This window comes from Drosophila yakuba, chromosome X (genome assembly GCF_016746365.2).
Source record: "Drosophila yakuba strain Tai18E2 chromosome X, Prin_Dyak_Tai18E2_2.1, whole genome shotgun sequence".
NCBI lineage: Eukaryota > Metazoa > Arthropoda > Insecta > Diptera > Drosophilidae > Drosophila > Drosophila yakuba.
The window spans coordinates 6,020,310-6,036,003 of NC_052526.2; the positions used below are offsets into that span (position 1 = coordinate 6,020,310).

The 15,694-nt window shown below is 42.6% G+C and overlaps 1 protein-coding gene across 30 annotated transcripts in view; it reads left to right on the forward strand.

The window, feature by feature from the left end:
- The first annotated feature begins 8,128 nt into the window (after nucleotides 1-8,128).
- Nucleotides 8,129-15,694, forward strand: part of LOC6524399 (basement membrane-specific heparan sulfate proteoglycan core protein) — a 75,785-nt gene continuing 68,219 nt past the window's right edge. For all 30 annotated transcript variants that reach the window (XM_039377754.1, XM_039377733.1, XM_039377736.1 and 27 more), the window contains exons 1-2: nucleotides 8,129-8,198; nucleotides 8,833-9,143. In XM_039377754.1, the coding sequence (XP_039233688.1) occupies nucleotides 8,991-9,143 (153 nt within the window). In that variant the 5' untranslated portion in view covers nucleotides 8,129-8,198; nucleotides 8,833-8,990. The remainder of the gene's footprint in view (nucleotides 8,199-8,832; nucleotides 9,144-15,694) is intronic.

A 15,694-nucleotide genomic window follows, 5' to 3' on the forward strand; every position in this document is an offset into this window, starting at 1 on the left:
GTCACGTTTTGATTTGCTCCTCATTCGTTTATGCCCGCTCCTTGCATTCCTTTTTGTATCATTTTGAATGTGTCGCCTTTGTTCAAAGTTGTGAGTGTGTGTGTGGGGGGTGTGTGTATGTGTGGTACGTATGTACGGTATGTGCTGTCTACAGTGTAATCGGGCTGCGACTCCTGCAATAGGAGCAGCCCTAGTACTTGCTTTTCAATTTGCACTGGACAAACGAAAAGATGCACAAAGCGCTGAAGAAAAATTGTGGGAAAACTGTGCCAGCATCGGTTGGCTGTGTTTAATTATAGTCACTGACTAGCGGGATGAATGCCTGACTGGCTGACTGATTGACTGACTGACTGACCCACTTTGCATGTAATACGGTCAAATGCAACGCTTGTGCTGCTCACGTTCATAAATCAAATGCCGCCCCACACACACACACACAATCGCATATGCCGTTTGTTTGGGCCAAACAAAAGTGCAAAAGTGTGCAGAATTCATAAATCAGGCAATAGCACTCGAAGGGCCAGCAGCAGCAGCAGATGTTTACCCGGCTCAGATTAAGTTTATTTTGCGAAATCGTAAATAGGACAAAGTATGGCAAATCGATAGAAGGTGCGCCTCTGAGGCAGCAGCAGCAGCAGCAGCACTGTTGTTAAATGCAATTAAATTTGTTTTGGGGCTGCTAGTTTTCGAAAGGCATCTCGAAATACTAGGCGCTTGCGAACTGTCCCTGAACTCCGGCACCTATGATTCCGATTAGGCGTCTAATCTGTAGCGCAATGCCCGCCAAAACGGTAATCTTACTACGGAATGGACTGGATTTGCGGAATGAACTTGGCACGTCCGACGATCAAGCGGCGTTGACAGGCGACCGGCGACTGGGGGCGAAATCGGAACTGCAACTTGTCTCGAGTATCAGCCACCAGCTATTTACTATATTTACTGTATTTACTGTATTAAATGAGCTATAAGCTATAAGATGGCTGTTTGCTGCATACATGCAGTCTCATAATGAGCGGCTAAGGCGGCTGTCAAAGGCGGGCATCATATGGGGGCAAGGCAGTGGGGCAGGGTTGCAAAGGGGCAGAGGGGAAACAAGGGGAACAATGCTAATGAGCACAAAAGATGCAACAAATGCGGAATTTAAAACAACAACGGCCACACCTGCGCGAGTGCAATATAAATTTAAATGTGCGGCAGCAACACACCTGCAGAAAGCTAAGCTCTCCAGTTCTGCCACAAAATGTGGCATGTAACCATAACCATGTCCTAATGGCACAAAAGTAGCTGGTACTTGGATGAACAATTAACGGCAATAGTTAAGGATGCAACCGGGCCCTAGGAGCATCAGTTTTATGAGTATGTGGCAGTGGCTTTCAGTACTAGCTTTCAGTAGCACCTGCAACCTAAATATTTAAATGAGAAACGCCTGCAACAGGTGGCATGTGCTGGCACAAAGGGCCACCGCAACGGCAAAAATGTTGAACCACTTGCAACAGCGAAAGGAACGACAACTGCCATTGGTTTTATGAGCAACCAATTCGACGCGAAAACAAAAGCCGCAAAAAATATTATACGAGTACATATAAACCGATACAAAGCCACCGCAACAACACTATATCAAATTATAGAATATATATGTAGATATATAGCATAGTATAGTAGGTATATATATCTGGGGGGAATAAAGCGGCATTGCTCGTGCAACTTGTGTTCCCCGGAATTCCGCAGTATGCGCAGGCATATAAATTAAGGCAAATGAGAAGAGCGGAACGTAGAAATTAAATAAACATCGGGAGAAATGCGAAAATGTCAAAGGAAAATTGCCGCGATCTCTGGGCGCTGCAAAAAAACAGAACTTGAAAATACCCTAGCAAATGAAGCCAACAAAAATATGATTATATAGTTTCATCTTGCGAGTCAGCCAAGATCATAAAGTTTGTAATAAATCCAAGATCTTCAGTTGGTAGAAAGTATAAAATATAGACTATGATACGAAAAATTGGGGCGACTTAATTTAACATTTAATTTTTGCAATCTTGGTGATGGATTTCGTCGTCAAGACGAAGAAAATGCAAGTACGACATTGGGTGGGTGGTGCAGGGTAGAAAGTGGGGAGGGGGGCACAAAAACAAAAGGCAAAAGCGCAGCTGATGACATCCCCCTACTTGCGTCGCACCACCCCCCTCAGCAGTCGACTGGAAAACTAAAGTAACGTTGTTGTTATTTTGAATGGAGCAAAACGCTTGCGTGCATTATAATAATCAGAATCTCTTGTCTTCCTTTGGCCTGTCAACGCAGTTATCATCTCCATCGCACACTGGCAGAAATTAATTGATATGTTACGCTCTCTCTCTATATATATATATTCATATATATATATATATATATATTCAGAATTCTACAGATGTAGCAGATCTTCGCTTATATATAGTTGCACTTTAGCGATTCCCAAGTTGGCATTATTTTGTTGTGCTCTTTCACAGAGCTTCATGCAGATTTGAATTTTTAAGTGCCGCTCGTCGTCACCTGTACGAGTGGAATTTTCAGGGGGGATTTCCGGGCAGGAGTGCCGTGCCGCAGGTGGCAGAATGCCCCTATTTCGGTACCCTACCCTCCCCTTACCCATCCCCTTGTGCCACGTTTTTGTTTGCCTTGAATGCTTCCCTTTTGTCCATTTGAAAGGAAAATAAAAGGAAGAAATAACGAAAATACGAAGAAAAACTTGTGCAAATGAAGCGTTAAATTGACTGAGTGCTGAAGGCGAGGCAGGGAAAGTCCTGCAACTAAATAGGTTGGCAAAATGCAAAAAAAAAAAAGTAATAAAATGGAAACTTGCTGCACAGCTTGCCATTGACGTCTTTAATTGATCGGGACTCGAATGCTGAATGCAATTACTTTATAGTTTTATAGTCTCGGCAGCCATCGCGAATATTTACCTATTTGACATCAGCCCAAAAATTCGTCTTCGTCTTTGAGTGGGTACATAGTATATATTTAGTATGCATTTGGTTTTTCTTATATCTGTCCAGGGCCATCTGGCCATTTGAGTTGCCAAAAATTCGATCATATTCAACGGAATATTCAGCCGTAACTTTCTCAGCTCCTTTGCCATTTCTCAGTTCAGGGCATTTTCGCCACTTTTATGCTTAACGAGTGCTCAGTGCTTTGAGGTACCCAATAACTGGAATTTTTAAGGGGTATCAGGACTTTTTCACATGAGTTGGTGTTTGATATTGATGCATTCTCAGCTTATTCTTAGCTTTATTGCAATTATGTTTTTCAAGCTATCGATGCTTGTGCTAAGCAACTTTGCTGGTCCCATCTAAGGGGTATGCAAAGTGCTTCGATTTTGCGTGAAAGTCTTTGCCGTTCTGACTTGCAGGCCATATAAACTTTTTTATGACTGTCAGTTGTGCCGCGTTTGGCAACAGAATTTGTTTAAACGAAGCGCCGGCAGGGAGAAAAATCAATTTTTTATTGCCCTGTTGCTTCAGTTGGCTGCTGCGTTGGTTTTGTTTAGATTTTAGCCAGATTTATTAGAAGGCAGCGAAGAGAAGCGCTTTTTTGTTCGGCGCTCGGCGTTTTATTACTGCTGTTGGCTCAAGCAAAGTTGACAAGTGCCACAGTGTGCACACAGAAAAAAATCGGTAGCTAATACGGGGAATTTAAAAAAATATTTGGAACCAAATTTCAATGAAGTTTGCAAATGCTTTAAAGCGATGCTTGAATATCAATGAAGTTTTGAAATGCTTAAAATATGATTCAGTGTGCCTAGGTAACTCCGATTTTTTTCAGTGCTTGGAACAATGAGAGATATGAGGCAGTGCTGTGGACTGGGGGCGTGGCCCAGGTGCCCAGTGCAAGAATCTATTTGCCTTTTGATTGCCTTTTAATTACCGAGCAGCAAATAAACATAAACAATGGCGTTTGGCGAAAAATAGGAGATCTGTATTTAGCCGGCAAAGAAGAGCACATGCATATAAAACGAAACGAAACGAAAACAGACCCAAAAATATTAATGATTAAGCTCGGCCAGCAAGCGGGTGAAAAAAAAGAGGAGCAACGGCCTTCTTTGTCTTTGTTTATCTCGTTTTCTATCTTTTTTATCTTTTCTATCTTTTATCTGTTCGGGGGGTGGTGGGAGTGTTGTAGCTCGAAGTTGGGGTAATAATTGAATCCAATTCATTGGCAATGCTTTTGCAAATCTAAAGTTGGCAGTAAGAATGTTTCCATTCAGATGGGGAACTAAACCCCTAAAGCCCCTAAAAACAAAACCGGGGCTAATAAATTAATCACTTAAGTGGAGCTGCCAACTGCTGAACGCCTTTGATGGCAAATCCGACGTCTTCCATGGTTTATTATTAGATCGGAACTACGACCAGTTGGCCAGGTGACCGGCGCTCTAGCGGATCAGGGATCGGGATTATTACCACCTGCAGACAGGTAGCACGTCGGAAGGATGAAGGGGATGGAAGTGACCATGAATTTCCTTTCCAATGGCTGATTTTTGGGGAGCCAAGTCGTTTCGAAACAACGTTTAATTGCTGAATAGATTGCTTGCCCCTCACGGCACTGACTTACTGACTGACTTTTTGTGTTATCTGCAAATCCTACCTTGGCTTTTAACTTTCGCCGCCGACCTTTTCGCAGCCTTGCGCCTTTCTCGCCCAAGCTCTCATCCCCCCAAAATCGCACAGAAGGAGGTCAATTTAATTAATGTGAAATGAGAAATTCGAATTGAAACGAAATTAAATTTCAATACCACAAAGTAACTTCAGATGCGTATTGATGAGCGAGCGAGCGGCTGGCTCAATTAAGCTAAGAGCTTCAACCAAAGGTCTGGGCAAAAACTTAGTGAAAGCCGGCCAAACAATTAGCAACAACCGCCTTGGTAACACAGCACAGTCACAGACGAGATGATGTGAGTCATTTTCCGCAGGTCCGCAGGACACACACACCGTCTTCCCGAGAATTACACAACAATCGGGTCGAAATTATGGGGGATGCCAGCTGCTTTCCCCTAGTCTAACACTCAAGGTTGGCTCCACCTTATGCAAACTGCAGTTTTCAACTTGTTACCTGCCACTTGTTGGGCTTTCTGGAAGGGGGGTGGGGGGTTGAGGAGGAAAACTGTTCGCGTAACCGACTTTCCTTGAAATTGGTTTAAACGCATCCCACGTCTGTCGATTTTGCGAGCGGGGAAGCTTGTTGATTGGCAAAGATAGCTTCGCACTGCCCTCGAACTTGGGCTGCATGTCAGTTGCAGGTGCTCCCACTGACCAGAAACAAAGAAAATAAACTAGACACACTTATGGTTTCATAGTTTCGTAACACACGTAATACTGCCAACTAATCATTTGCCAGTCACTAGATGCTAAATGCCCCTGAATGGCAGCGTTCTTGATTTGAACAAAGGAATCCTTGGAATATCGCTTATACGCCACGTTGAACAAAACTTCATCAGCAATACGGGGCGGATGAGTTATATCTGCAAGCTTTACTCCAAGATAGCTGCACAATAAGCTGTTTTCCCAGATATTTACACTTTTACTGCTTCACTGATGTTTGGCTTTCTTCTCGTCTATCATGGAAAATAATTAAACAAGGGTGAAGGCTATTTTTACCTAGGATAAGAATAGAACACAGTGCTGTGGCTTGAAATTATTCGCGGCAACAATTAGTTTTTAATTACGAAACGGCGTCCTAGTCTAATTCACTACCGCATTCTACCTACCCTTTTACGTATGTAAAACCCAACAAGTTGCCATTGTGAAACACGTGACTGGGCCGGAAAATGGGGAAGGCGAGTATTTAGCGTAAAAGTCGGTAACGGAAACCAAAAATGTGCTTGGAAAATGTAAAAGTGAGTGCAAAAACGAGGGCGGAATGTGCATGGGATGGGGATGGGATCTGCATCCTTGTCAAAAGGATACATGGAAATTGACCCTTCAGTCTATTATTAAGCTCTTCAGCAACAGTGATTTTGCGGATTGTCCTTGTGGCCACATATGACTAAACCAGTTCTCTTTTTTACTTTTGTACTGACAATCATTTCAAAAAGTCGTTAAGATTCTGAAAGTCGACTATTTCATTATCACCTTTTGTAGTTGAGATCCGCCACTTAATCTGTGATTAAATAAAGACGACATATTGTTTTCTAATCGCATTTTATTCGTTTTTGGTGACTATTATTTAGCAAACGTATTCTTTAAGTGAAAAAAGCTTTGGGAAAACTTGGGAAAACGACATTTGTTGACTTGGCTAAAAGCTCCCGTGCAACGACTCTCAAACTGTAGCTAGCATTCGAATCTAAATGTGGCTAACAGAATTGTGTACTCACCACTCGACTGTGGTGTGTTCGGCAAATTAAAAATATATATGTTTTTTCTTTGGTTTTTCTCACCGTTGATAACCTTTTTGGTTACGGACTTAATTTGATAATTCTAATTATTTCAGCACTTGCTCTAATTTAGTTTTGAACTTTTGACTCCCAAAACTATATATAATTCTCCAGAGTCCACACATGTTTAAATATTAAATGATTGCAGCACTCAAAAAAAAAGTGCTACGAAAGTCGTACAAAAGGCATATTTATATATAATATTTGTTTAGAGAAATTGAAGTAAAGTTCGTGCACTTTTATACTCAATTGTGTAATATTCTCCTTATCTCTGAAAGTAATTTTTCAATTTAAAACCTAAACACAGCTCTTTATTTAGCACATATTTATGTGCCCATGTCGCTAATTTTTGCAAGTGTATCCAGACCATTGCCAATCTTTTGAACGGCGTATTCAACCATTTTCTGCGTGTATTTTTAGTGTCTTTTCTTATCTGCAAACGGAAGCTGTGTGGCCCCTTGCGAGAGGGTAGTCTATTCAAATATTTTACATTAGGAATTAGAAATTAGCATTTAGGCAAAAAAGGGGCGGAATGGGGAAACGAACCTGGGGAACCTGGGGAATGGGCCAATTACTCCTGGAGATGGGGGCATAAAAAATCGCAACGTGTCCATTGGTCCTCCATGTGGGGCGTTGGCATCCAAGTCCGGTAATTCATCCTCACGCATGCGTCATTTTCGGATGTCATTGGGTCAGGCGCCAATGGGAAGCCGCCTTTTTTCGGGGGTGGCGGTGGGGGGCGATGTGGGCTGAAGGTCACGGATTGTGACCGGTCTAGCCCATGACCCATGGCCAGTTCACAACCGACTTAACCGCCAAAGCCGCCGAGTCTTCAATGTTAACACTACATGCATGTCCTGCCAAACTGTTATTGGGCTAAATATCTAAATAATGCTTCGGTTCTATTTTAACCCAATGACCGCACATTTCAAATGATTTGCTCATATGCGTTAGATGCACCAAAAATTGCTCTTATAAAAAAATTCAGAGGATTAGAGAATAAAAGCTATAAAAACAGTATTTCCAATAAGTTTTGTTGCTTGGTTTTCAGGATTAATCACATGTGTTCGCAGAGAGCATAAGGCGTCTCTTTCTGTTAAAGTGTGGGTTTTTAAATTCCCCAAAAAGCATTTCATTTGACTCTCATTTTTTCGAGTGTCAAATTCAAAGAACTTCCAGGAAAAAGTGCGAGGAGTGGGAGTGTGAGTGGGATAATTTGCAAACCGGCTGCCGCAGCTACAACGAAAGGTGAAAAGAGAGCAAGGAGCAACGGTTTTCACTTGTTTATCACTTGACCCAGAGAGCGAGAGGAGCCCAGGGGCGGGTGCTGAGTGAAAATTTTGGGGGTTTGCTTTCCAAGTAATGTGATAGTTAGTCACATTTATCTATACGGCTGCATTAAATGCTGCTGTCAGCCGTCTGGCTGAATATCGACTACGCTCCGCGAATAAGGATGGTCAGGGAGAGCGAGAGGAGAGAGAGAGAGAAAGAGAGAGCAGGCGCGGCTAACTCTGCGTAAGCGGACACCCACGCATGTGAGAGAGAGGGATAGATGAAGATGGTGAGAGAGGGTGAGAGGAAGAGCGGGAGCGGTGCATCGACGCAACAGGCTTGCAATGGCCATTAAGCGCCGTTAAACAATAACAAGAGCACGCAAATCGCTTCGGCTCCGTCGCGCTTTCGGCCTTCGTGCGTCTTCGGGCGACGCCGGCAGAGCAGAGGCAGCGATGGGAATCGCAGCTACGGTTCTTAGACATTAGGTTGCGCGCCATCGTTCCAGGCGGTCGCACATTCCACGGTGTGCTGTCCCTTCTGTTTTCTGTGTGACTCTGATTCTCTTGTGGAGCGATTGCCTTTTTTTTTTTTGAGTGCTCTCACATCCTCGAAGTGCCGAAATTTTTGAAAATCCCTGACAAGATATCCTGGTTATATCGGTTCACCGTTTAAACAAAAACCCAAGCCCTGCTCCTTTTCCACTTTTTTTTAAATTAGTTTAAATTAACTAGTGTGATCCCAAAAAGGAACCCACACTCGCAACAAAAAGTGTCCCTCGCGTGTGAAACGAATCTAAGGAAACGAGAAACAAGAAAATAAATCAAATAAAACGAAAAGGCGGAAAAGCTAACAGAAGGAGGGGAAACAAACATCGGCTTGGCCAGGAGTGAATAGATGATCAAAGGGGATCGTTTGGATTTTTCGAGGAAACTTCTGAAACAAAACGGTTTCAGGTTTTTTTTTTTTTTGGATTTGGTTTCACTAAAGCCAACACTTTTTGCTGATGTGTTCACCGATTTGTTTCCCCTTTTTCCGTGCGCCGAGAAAAAAATCCCCAGAAACATAATATCAGGATGCTCTCCCTGTCTCTGTCTTACGCTTAATTTAATTGTCGCTCAATTGCGAATTAATGTCGGGGGCTTTTTTTCTCCGTGCAGTGCCATAGCCGTAACCAAAACCTGCCAGCCGTTCAAAGCCAAACTCAAATAATAATAAAAAAAAAAAAAAAACGAACCGAAACTGCCATCACAAAGTACCTAAAGCCAATCTAAATAGCTGCCAAAAGAAACCAAAACCGCCGTTCCCCGGAAAATAGATGATGGGATCGCCGGGATCCCAAGCGTCCGCGATCGCGACCTCGATCGGAATCAGAAGCGGGCGAAGGGGTCAAGCGGGTTCCCTGCTCCTGCGCCTCCTTGTCGTGACGTTCGTCCTTGCCGCCTGCCACGCCCCGCTAACAAATGCCAAGGTGAGTTCATTCGATCCTCTTGCATTTCATTACATTACCATTTGAGGCCCAGCAATGCAGTCATTATGCACGTTATTAGTTCTATTCGGGGACCATATCTACCCATTCACATGACATTCATAAACATTAGCATTGCTATCAGCTGATCCCACATCCCATTGGGGATCCCTAACCCAATGATCTCTTATTTCGGATGACACAACTCCGGCCCGCGACGAACTTGAACTATTTAGTATGACACACATATGGTTTTCCCAATAGAGCGACAGCAACTTAAAGAGCGCCCAGTGATTAGCATAAAAACGCACATACGAGTATTGGATGCCCCAAGGGTATTTATAGTAAGTGGTTTGGAAAATAGTTATCCCCCCCAACTCTGTCATTAAATTCGGAAGTGAGACGCGCTCCGGCGCTCTGTTAAGGCAATGTTAAGGACCGGATTTGGAGTTGAGCAGAGGCCAAAAAAATAGATCGTCAAGTCCATTCGGGACGGGGTCATCAGCTGAGGTTATCACTCTCTCGAAAAACAGACGCTGAATTAATTTCTTTTTCCAAATTCGGATCGAGTTCAGCTGTGGCTTTTGAATGATGCTTTTGTGTTCGGACGTCTTTGCCAATTATTATGAGAAGTCAATTGTTCCAGTTCCAAATTCTCTCTATGTGTATGTAGGAGGCGTCGGTGTGTGTGTGTATTTTCCACCATAATGAGCGGCGATGATAGCGCGTTATCAGCGTGTTAATGACATGTTGCCCACAGACGTTTGCTTGCAATGAAATAATTTCTTTAATTAACATTTCAAATCGCTGAACGTTTCGAACGTTTGTTTGTGAATAAAGAGGTCCCATTCCCGATCTCTCGATGGCTTTGTGGACGGACGGACAGAGGGCAGTACCTGCTGGACAATTCTTGTGGCGCTCTGCTCCATTTCGTCGACCGACGCGTCGGTTTCCCTTCGATTTGTTTTGCTGCAGCGCTCACACTTTTTATCACATCGGAAGTTGCGTAAATGAGGCCAAATTCGAACACATGTACACATGCATACGTCTATGTCGCCTGCTCAGGGCTTATCTGTGGCACTGGGATTGGAAACGGGAAAGGGGAAGGGGAATGGGGAATGGGAGCCACACTTCGAAGAACCACTGCAAATCGGACTGCAAACGAGGTCACTGCTGCTGCAGCTCGATAGCTCCATCCTCCGCTTTTGCCCATCCGGCGTATGCTTATTGCAGCCGGTCGGTCATCGCATATTGCGCATACGATCAGGTGGCACGGCCTCTTGGGGGCGATAGATATCGTTTATCTTGGGTTTATCCGCTTCCAAATTGATAGGTGAACTTGAAGGAGGCACAAATATTATTTATCAATAATCGTTATTTCATTAGTTCTTTGGTCATTCCAAGCCTATAAATGCAAAAGTAATAATTTTTTTTGGCAAATGTGCAACTTGCCACAGATTAACAGCATATTCTCCATATGGCATTTCTTCCGTTTAAGCTGATATTCGCCTGGCAACCAAAGCGAATAGAGTTGTTGTGTTTACATCGGACAGATGGGTCCCCTTTCCATTCGATGGCCCTTTTCCGGCCTTACAAGGGAAGCCGATCCCCCTTCTTGGCTCTTTGGCCCGTATCGCTCATCATCTCGCCGCGATGTGTGCCCCGATATCTGTCAAACAAACTGTCAAAATATTTGCATCATCAACAACAACTGCAAAGCAAATAAGATGAAAAATTAAAGCACCCAAGCCCCGGCATAAACGGCAGCCAGCACAACAGATGAGAAAATATCATTTCGCAGCTTTTTCGACTTGGCCGTATATCAGTTTTGGTTTGGTTTCTTTTTCAGCTTTTGGGATTATGTTTTCTTTGTTTTTCATTGGTCTGAAGATGCGTTCGTTGGCACATTCCCTTCGGTTCAGTTCGTTCTCCTTGTTTTCAGTTTTCTGGTTTTCGGTTTTTCTTGTTTTCGTGGCTTCACGGTTTCTGTTTCTGTTTCGATTGTTTGTTTGTGCAACATATGGACACAAGATGTTGTACCCCCGTTCGCACATGTGACCGGGACCGGCTGCTTGGGTATCTGCCTGCTGCCATTCTGGCCTTATTGAATCACTGGCAAATGGCCTTTAAGGTGAAATGTTGTGAGATCACTTGATTGAAATATTAACTAATACTTGCAATTAGGTTCCATTTGCAAAATAAAATGTTTTCAGCGGAAAATATGTAAAATTTGAATATACCCCATCCTCTTTTTCCTGTGTACCAAAAACATTCGCACAGCGATCACATGCAGTTTCACGGGAAGAGTCATGCGAGCATTTGTTTAAATATTACGCTGCGGCTGCCTAACGCATACTGCCCCTTTCCCCTCCCCTCCCCCTGCCGCTTCTCCAACCACCACCCCCCACACATACTCGAGCTCAAGTTCAGACATTGACCAAGGGGCGGGGACTCGATAAGGGGGCGGGGCCGCGGGCAGGGACAACTGGCACACTTAAAACTGTTTATGCGAGATGTTGCGAGGTGCGAGTGAAGTGTCTGGCTCGCTTTTCCCTTCCTACTTGTGGTACTGTATCTGAAATGCTGAAATGTTAAAAAACTGAAATGCTGATTGGCGATATCGCCGAGTGTGTTAGCTTTGTCAAATGGGCATTGCCAGCAAGGCAAGGCTTCCATTACCATTAGTCACTGGGGCAGCCGCATTTGACCTGGTCGGGATTCTAAGATGCCCACTTTCATGCCGGCGATTCATTTTCTGCGGATCCGGAATACGGAATCTATTTTCCCTGGCTGACGTATGCATTTTTCAGTAAGAAAAGAGCTAGCTGGTGGAATCTGGGAGTCAATGGGGAGATGCTGGCTATATGAGGCAAGCATTTAAAAATAGATGGCGACAAGATACCAGAGACGAAAGTTTTCGATTCGAGGCGTAGCATTAAAGTTGGGAGGTCGGAGTGGCTAAATCGCCTAATACCCTTTACTGCAACGCGTCTAAATGAAGCATCGAAACCGATAATAATAGATAAGCCGAATTTCGATATTTAGCAATGCAATTAGATTATGCAGTATGTGGCAAAGAAGACCTGATGATTAATAACTGAAAGTCAAAACCTTTTCTGTACTTTACACCTGATACACGTGTTCTTAAGAGTTCATTCCACCCTCGAATATTTCGCTATATTGCGAGCGGCAAAAATGTGAACAGGGATCCATTGAGGTATTTGCCACATAGACTAAACATTGAAAAACAACTCCAACTGAAAGTGTAGGGTAAACCAATTTCTCAGCCTGACTTTTCATTTCTCACTTCGCAGTCGCCAACCAACCAACTATTGTAATTTAATATTTGCATGGCGCGTCTGTGGGGGCACAAGTATACTATATATATACATACATACATGTATATATATACATATATATGAGTTGCGCGGCATATGAGCAATTATTGTTTGGCTATTGCATTGCGTAAATTTTGAAAATAGAAAAAAGCAGCACCCAACACCCATTAACAGCATTTCTAGGATGGGGGAAATTCCTAAACTGTCGCAATTTGCCTTCTAAGTTATTGCACAATGCAGGAGGACGTGTGGGTGGACATATATGTATATACTCGTACATATATAGGTAGATTTATATATCGTGTCATCATTCCCACCGAACATAAGACATACAAAATGTAGGGAAACATTGTTCACGCAAATGACGCCATAAAGTGTGTTTGAAAACTGCATTTTAATTTTCCATTTAAGCGCAAAAGTGATTATATAGCTTAGAATATTGTCAAGAATCGCCAAGAATCGAAAGATGATGATCCCATCGCGAAACTTAGTATGCAAGGCAATCGGCTTTTTTTTTTTTGGGTAGGTCTCATTCCAAATTCAAGGCGTCGCAGGGCCCATCGATAAAGGTAATTTAAGCGATAAAGATTCTAAGATTGTTCGACTTTGATTTAGATAACCCGTCAAGCTGAATTTGCAAAGGATGCAAATGCTTTTTTATTACACTGCACGAAAGCGATTGAAGCGCACTGATCACGTTCGAATTCCATTTCATTTTATATGGCCCATGAGAAGTTATAAATATTTATAGTTTCAGAATGCATCTTTTGCAAATTGAAACACTCTTTAAAACTCAAAAAATCGATCTTTAAGTTGTGTTAGTCTTATGTCGCTTGAAAGTCTCTGATTGATAGTCAAAATTGGATACAAATCTTCGAAGATGCTACAAAACGGGTTTAAGCCAAAGGGGCGAATTAATGGGTAAAACTTTGATACTTTAAAACTTCGAGTTCGTAGTTAAACGATGGATGAGTTTAATCGACCGAAATGTTAGGGGCGTTTTTTCAATTGACGGAATTGACTGCCAATTACAGATCGATCGAGATGGCGACTTCTTTGCGTCCTAATCGTTAATCACAATCAGTGCGGCGGAAATTGGGATGGGCTGTGGAAAATACAAAAAATATAAATAAAAATATTAAAACATGAAAATATCGACGATGCGGGTGACATCAGCTTCTGTTCAGCAATCTTCTGTTCATTAATCTTAAACGCTTTTTCATTTCGGGGGAAATTAAAAAATGCCTCACAGCATTTGCGGCAGATCGCGAGTATCCATGTGGCGTCTCCCTAATTTTGTTGCCAATGAAGTTGCATCATCATGATTCGGAGCATGACGAAGTCGAGGGAAAACGATGATAAATAAAAAGGAGGCGCCCATTTCAATGGAAATCCACATCATTTCAATTTGTATTAATTGCTGCTTGCTGCTCAAATGCCCAAATGGCGAAATAAATTTAACAATCAATTCCGACTGGGAGCCAGTGGCCCAGTGGCTGTCAAACTGCGTCCAAGTCGCCGCGCCAATTAATTAGTAAACAAAGCATAAGAGCAGCAATCAAACAAGCCAAAAAATGATGCATAATTATGCAAATTCGTTAATTTGCCATTGCCTTACGCGACTTGCATATATTTATGCTTTAATAAGCCCGCAAACACTTTGATTTTCAACTCGACTCGCTTCGATTTGGCGTCCATTTGAATCTCTATCGTTTTCCATACGTTTGTCATGGCTTCTGCTGCTGCGAGTATTAGCCACATTTTCAAAATAATTCCAATATCAGCAAAAAGCTACTTAATTAATAACAGATTTGACATAAATAAATAAAATACTATGCCAGCATTGATTCTGATTCAAATTATAGCATCAAAATGAAAGAGATCGATGTTAAAAAAAACACGGTAGCAATTTAATCAAACCCAATAATTAAGCTTCGAAAGATTGCAGATGAATAAAAGCGATTTCAAAGATAGTTTCGTTAGCAGAATTAGTAGAGTAGAGCACCACAAGCAATTAAAGCGTGTTCGCACTTCGAGGTGCCAACTACTGGGCCACATAAAATATTTATATATTTCGGCGTGTCAGCTCCTCTATTGATACTTCGACTTGGAGAACAAAAGACGCGGGGTTTGCAGCTAATTGCCGCCAAAAGCAGGCGAATGGAGCAGTCAATTAAAGAAAATGTTACCCACACACAAAGTCGATGGGCTGTGTAAGCCACGAGTATCTGGAAGAAACCGCAGACCGGCCAGATAAGATATAGGAGGCCCTCATACATAGGTGGCATAGTTTTCGATGCTCGGGCTCTTGCCAAGTTGATAAGGTGTCAACTGACTGATAGTGCGAGCAGGTTAGGGGATCGGATCGGACGGGATCGTATATAGTACATATGTATGTATATATATGTATATGTATACATACATATATGTATACATACATATGTGTCTCTGTAGTGGCTGTCAAACTGCCGGCACTCGTGCGCTGATGAATCTTAATTTAATGCATATGCGGCTGACATTTGCATGACCAAATTCGTGTGAGATCGTCACTATAAGCAAACTGGTTTTTTGATTTTTTTTTTTTTTTTTTCGGTTTGCTCGCTCTGTCTCTGTCCGCAGAAGCTGCCACAGTTTATGATTATTTTATTTGTGGCCAGAACTAGTTGCCTTATCAACGCCATTAGCAAGACCTTTCGGCCATTTCGGCTCCAATATCGAAACATTATGTCTGACTAAGCCCACAAATATTCGGCCACATTCTACGATCCAATACAATCCGATCCGATTCCATTACCATCCAATTCAGTTTTCCGTGGCCAGCAAAAAGTCGTCCCATGCTGGAAACTCTTTTTGCCCCGATCAGCGCTTTTATAAACGCAAGTTCATTAGCTTCTGTGAAGCGTGTTAAATGTCTAGGTGATCAGCTGATACTATATACTATATACACAAATCAGATTTCAGCAATGTGCCGGCCAAAAAGTAGGCGAAAGTTCGCCCGAATTTGGGGAACTGATAATGAGGAGGGATCGGAACTTGAGTTGCTTGTCAATGAATGATATCACTGCTAGAAAAAAAGCAGAACAGGTGTATACACTTTGGATTGGATTACACATTTTAGCACATTGTCGACTTTACGACACACCACACAATAGTGCAGCTAAACCCTTTGTTTCAAAAACGAAAACAACTAGTTCCCCGATCATCAGCGGCGATTAT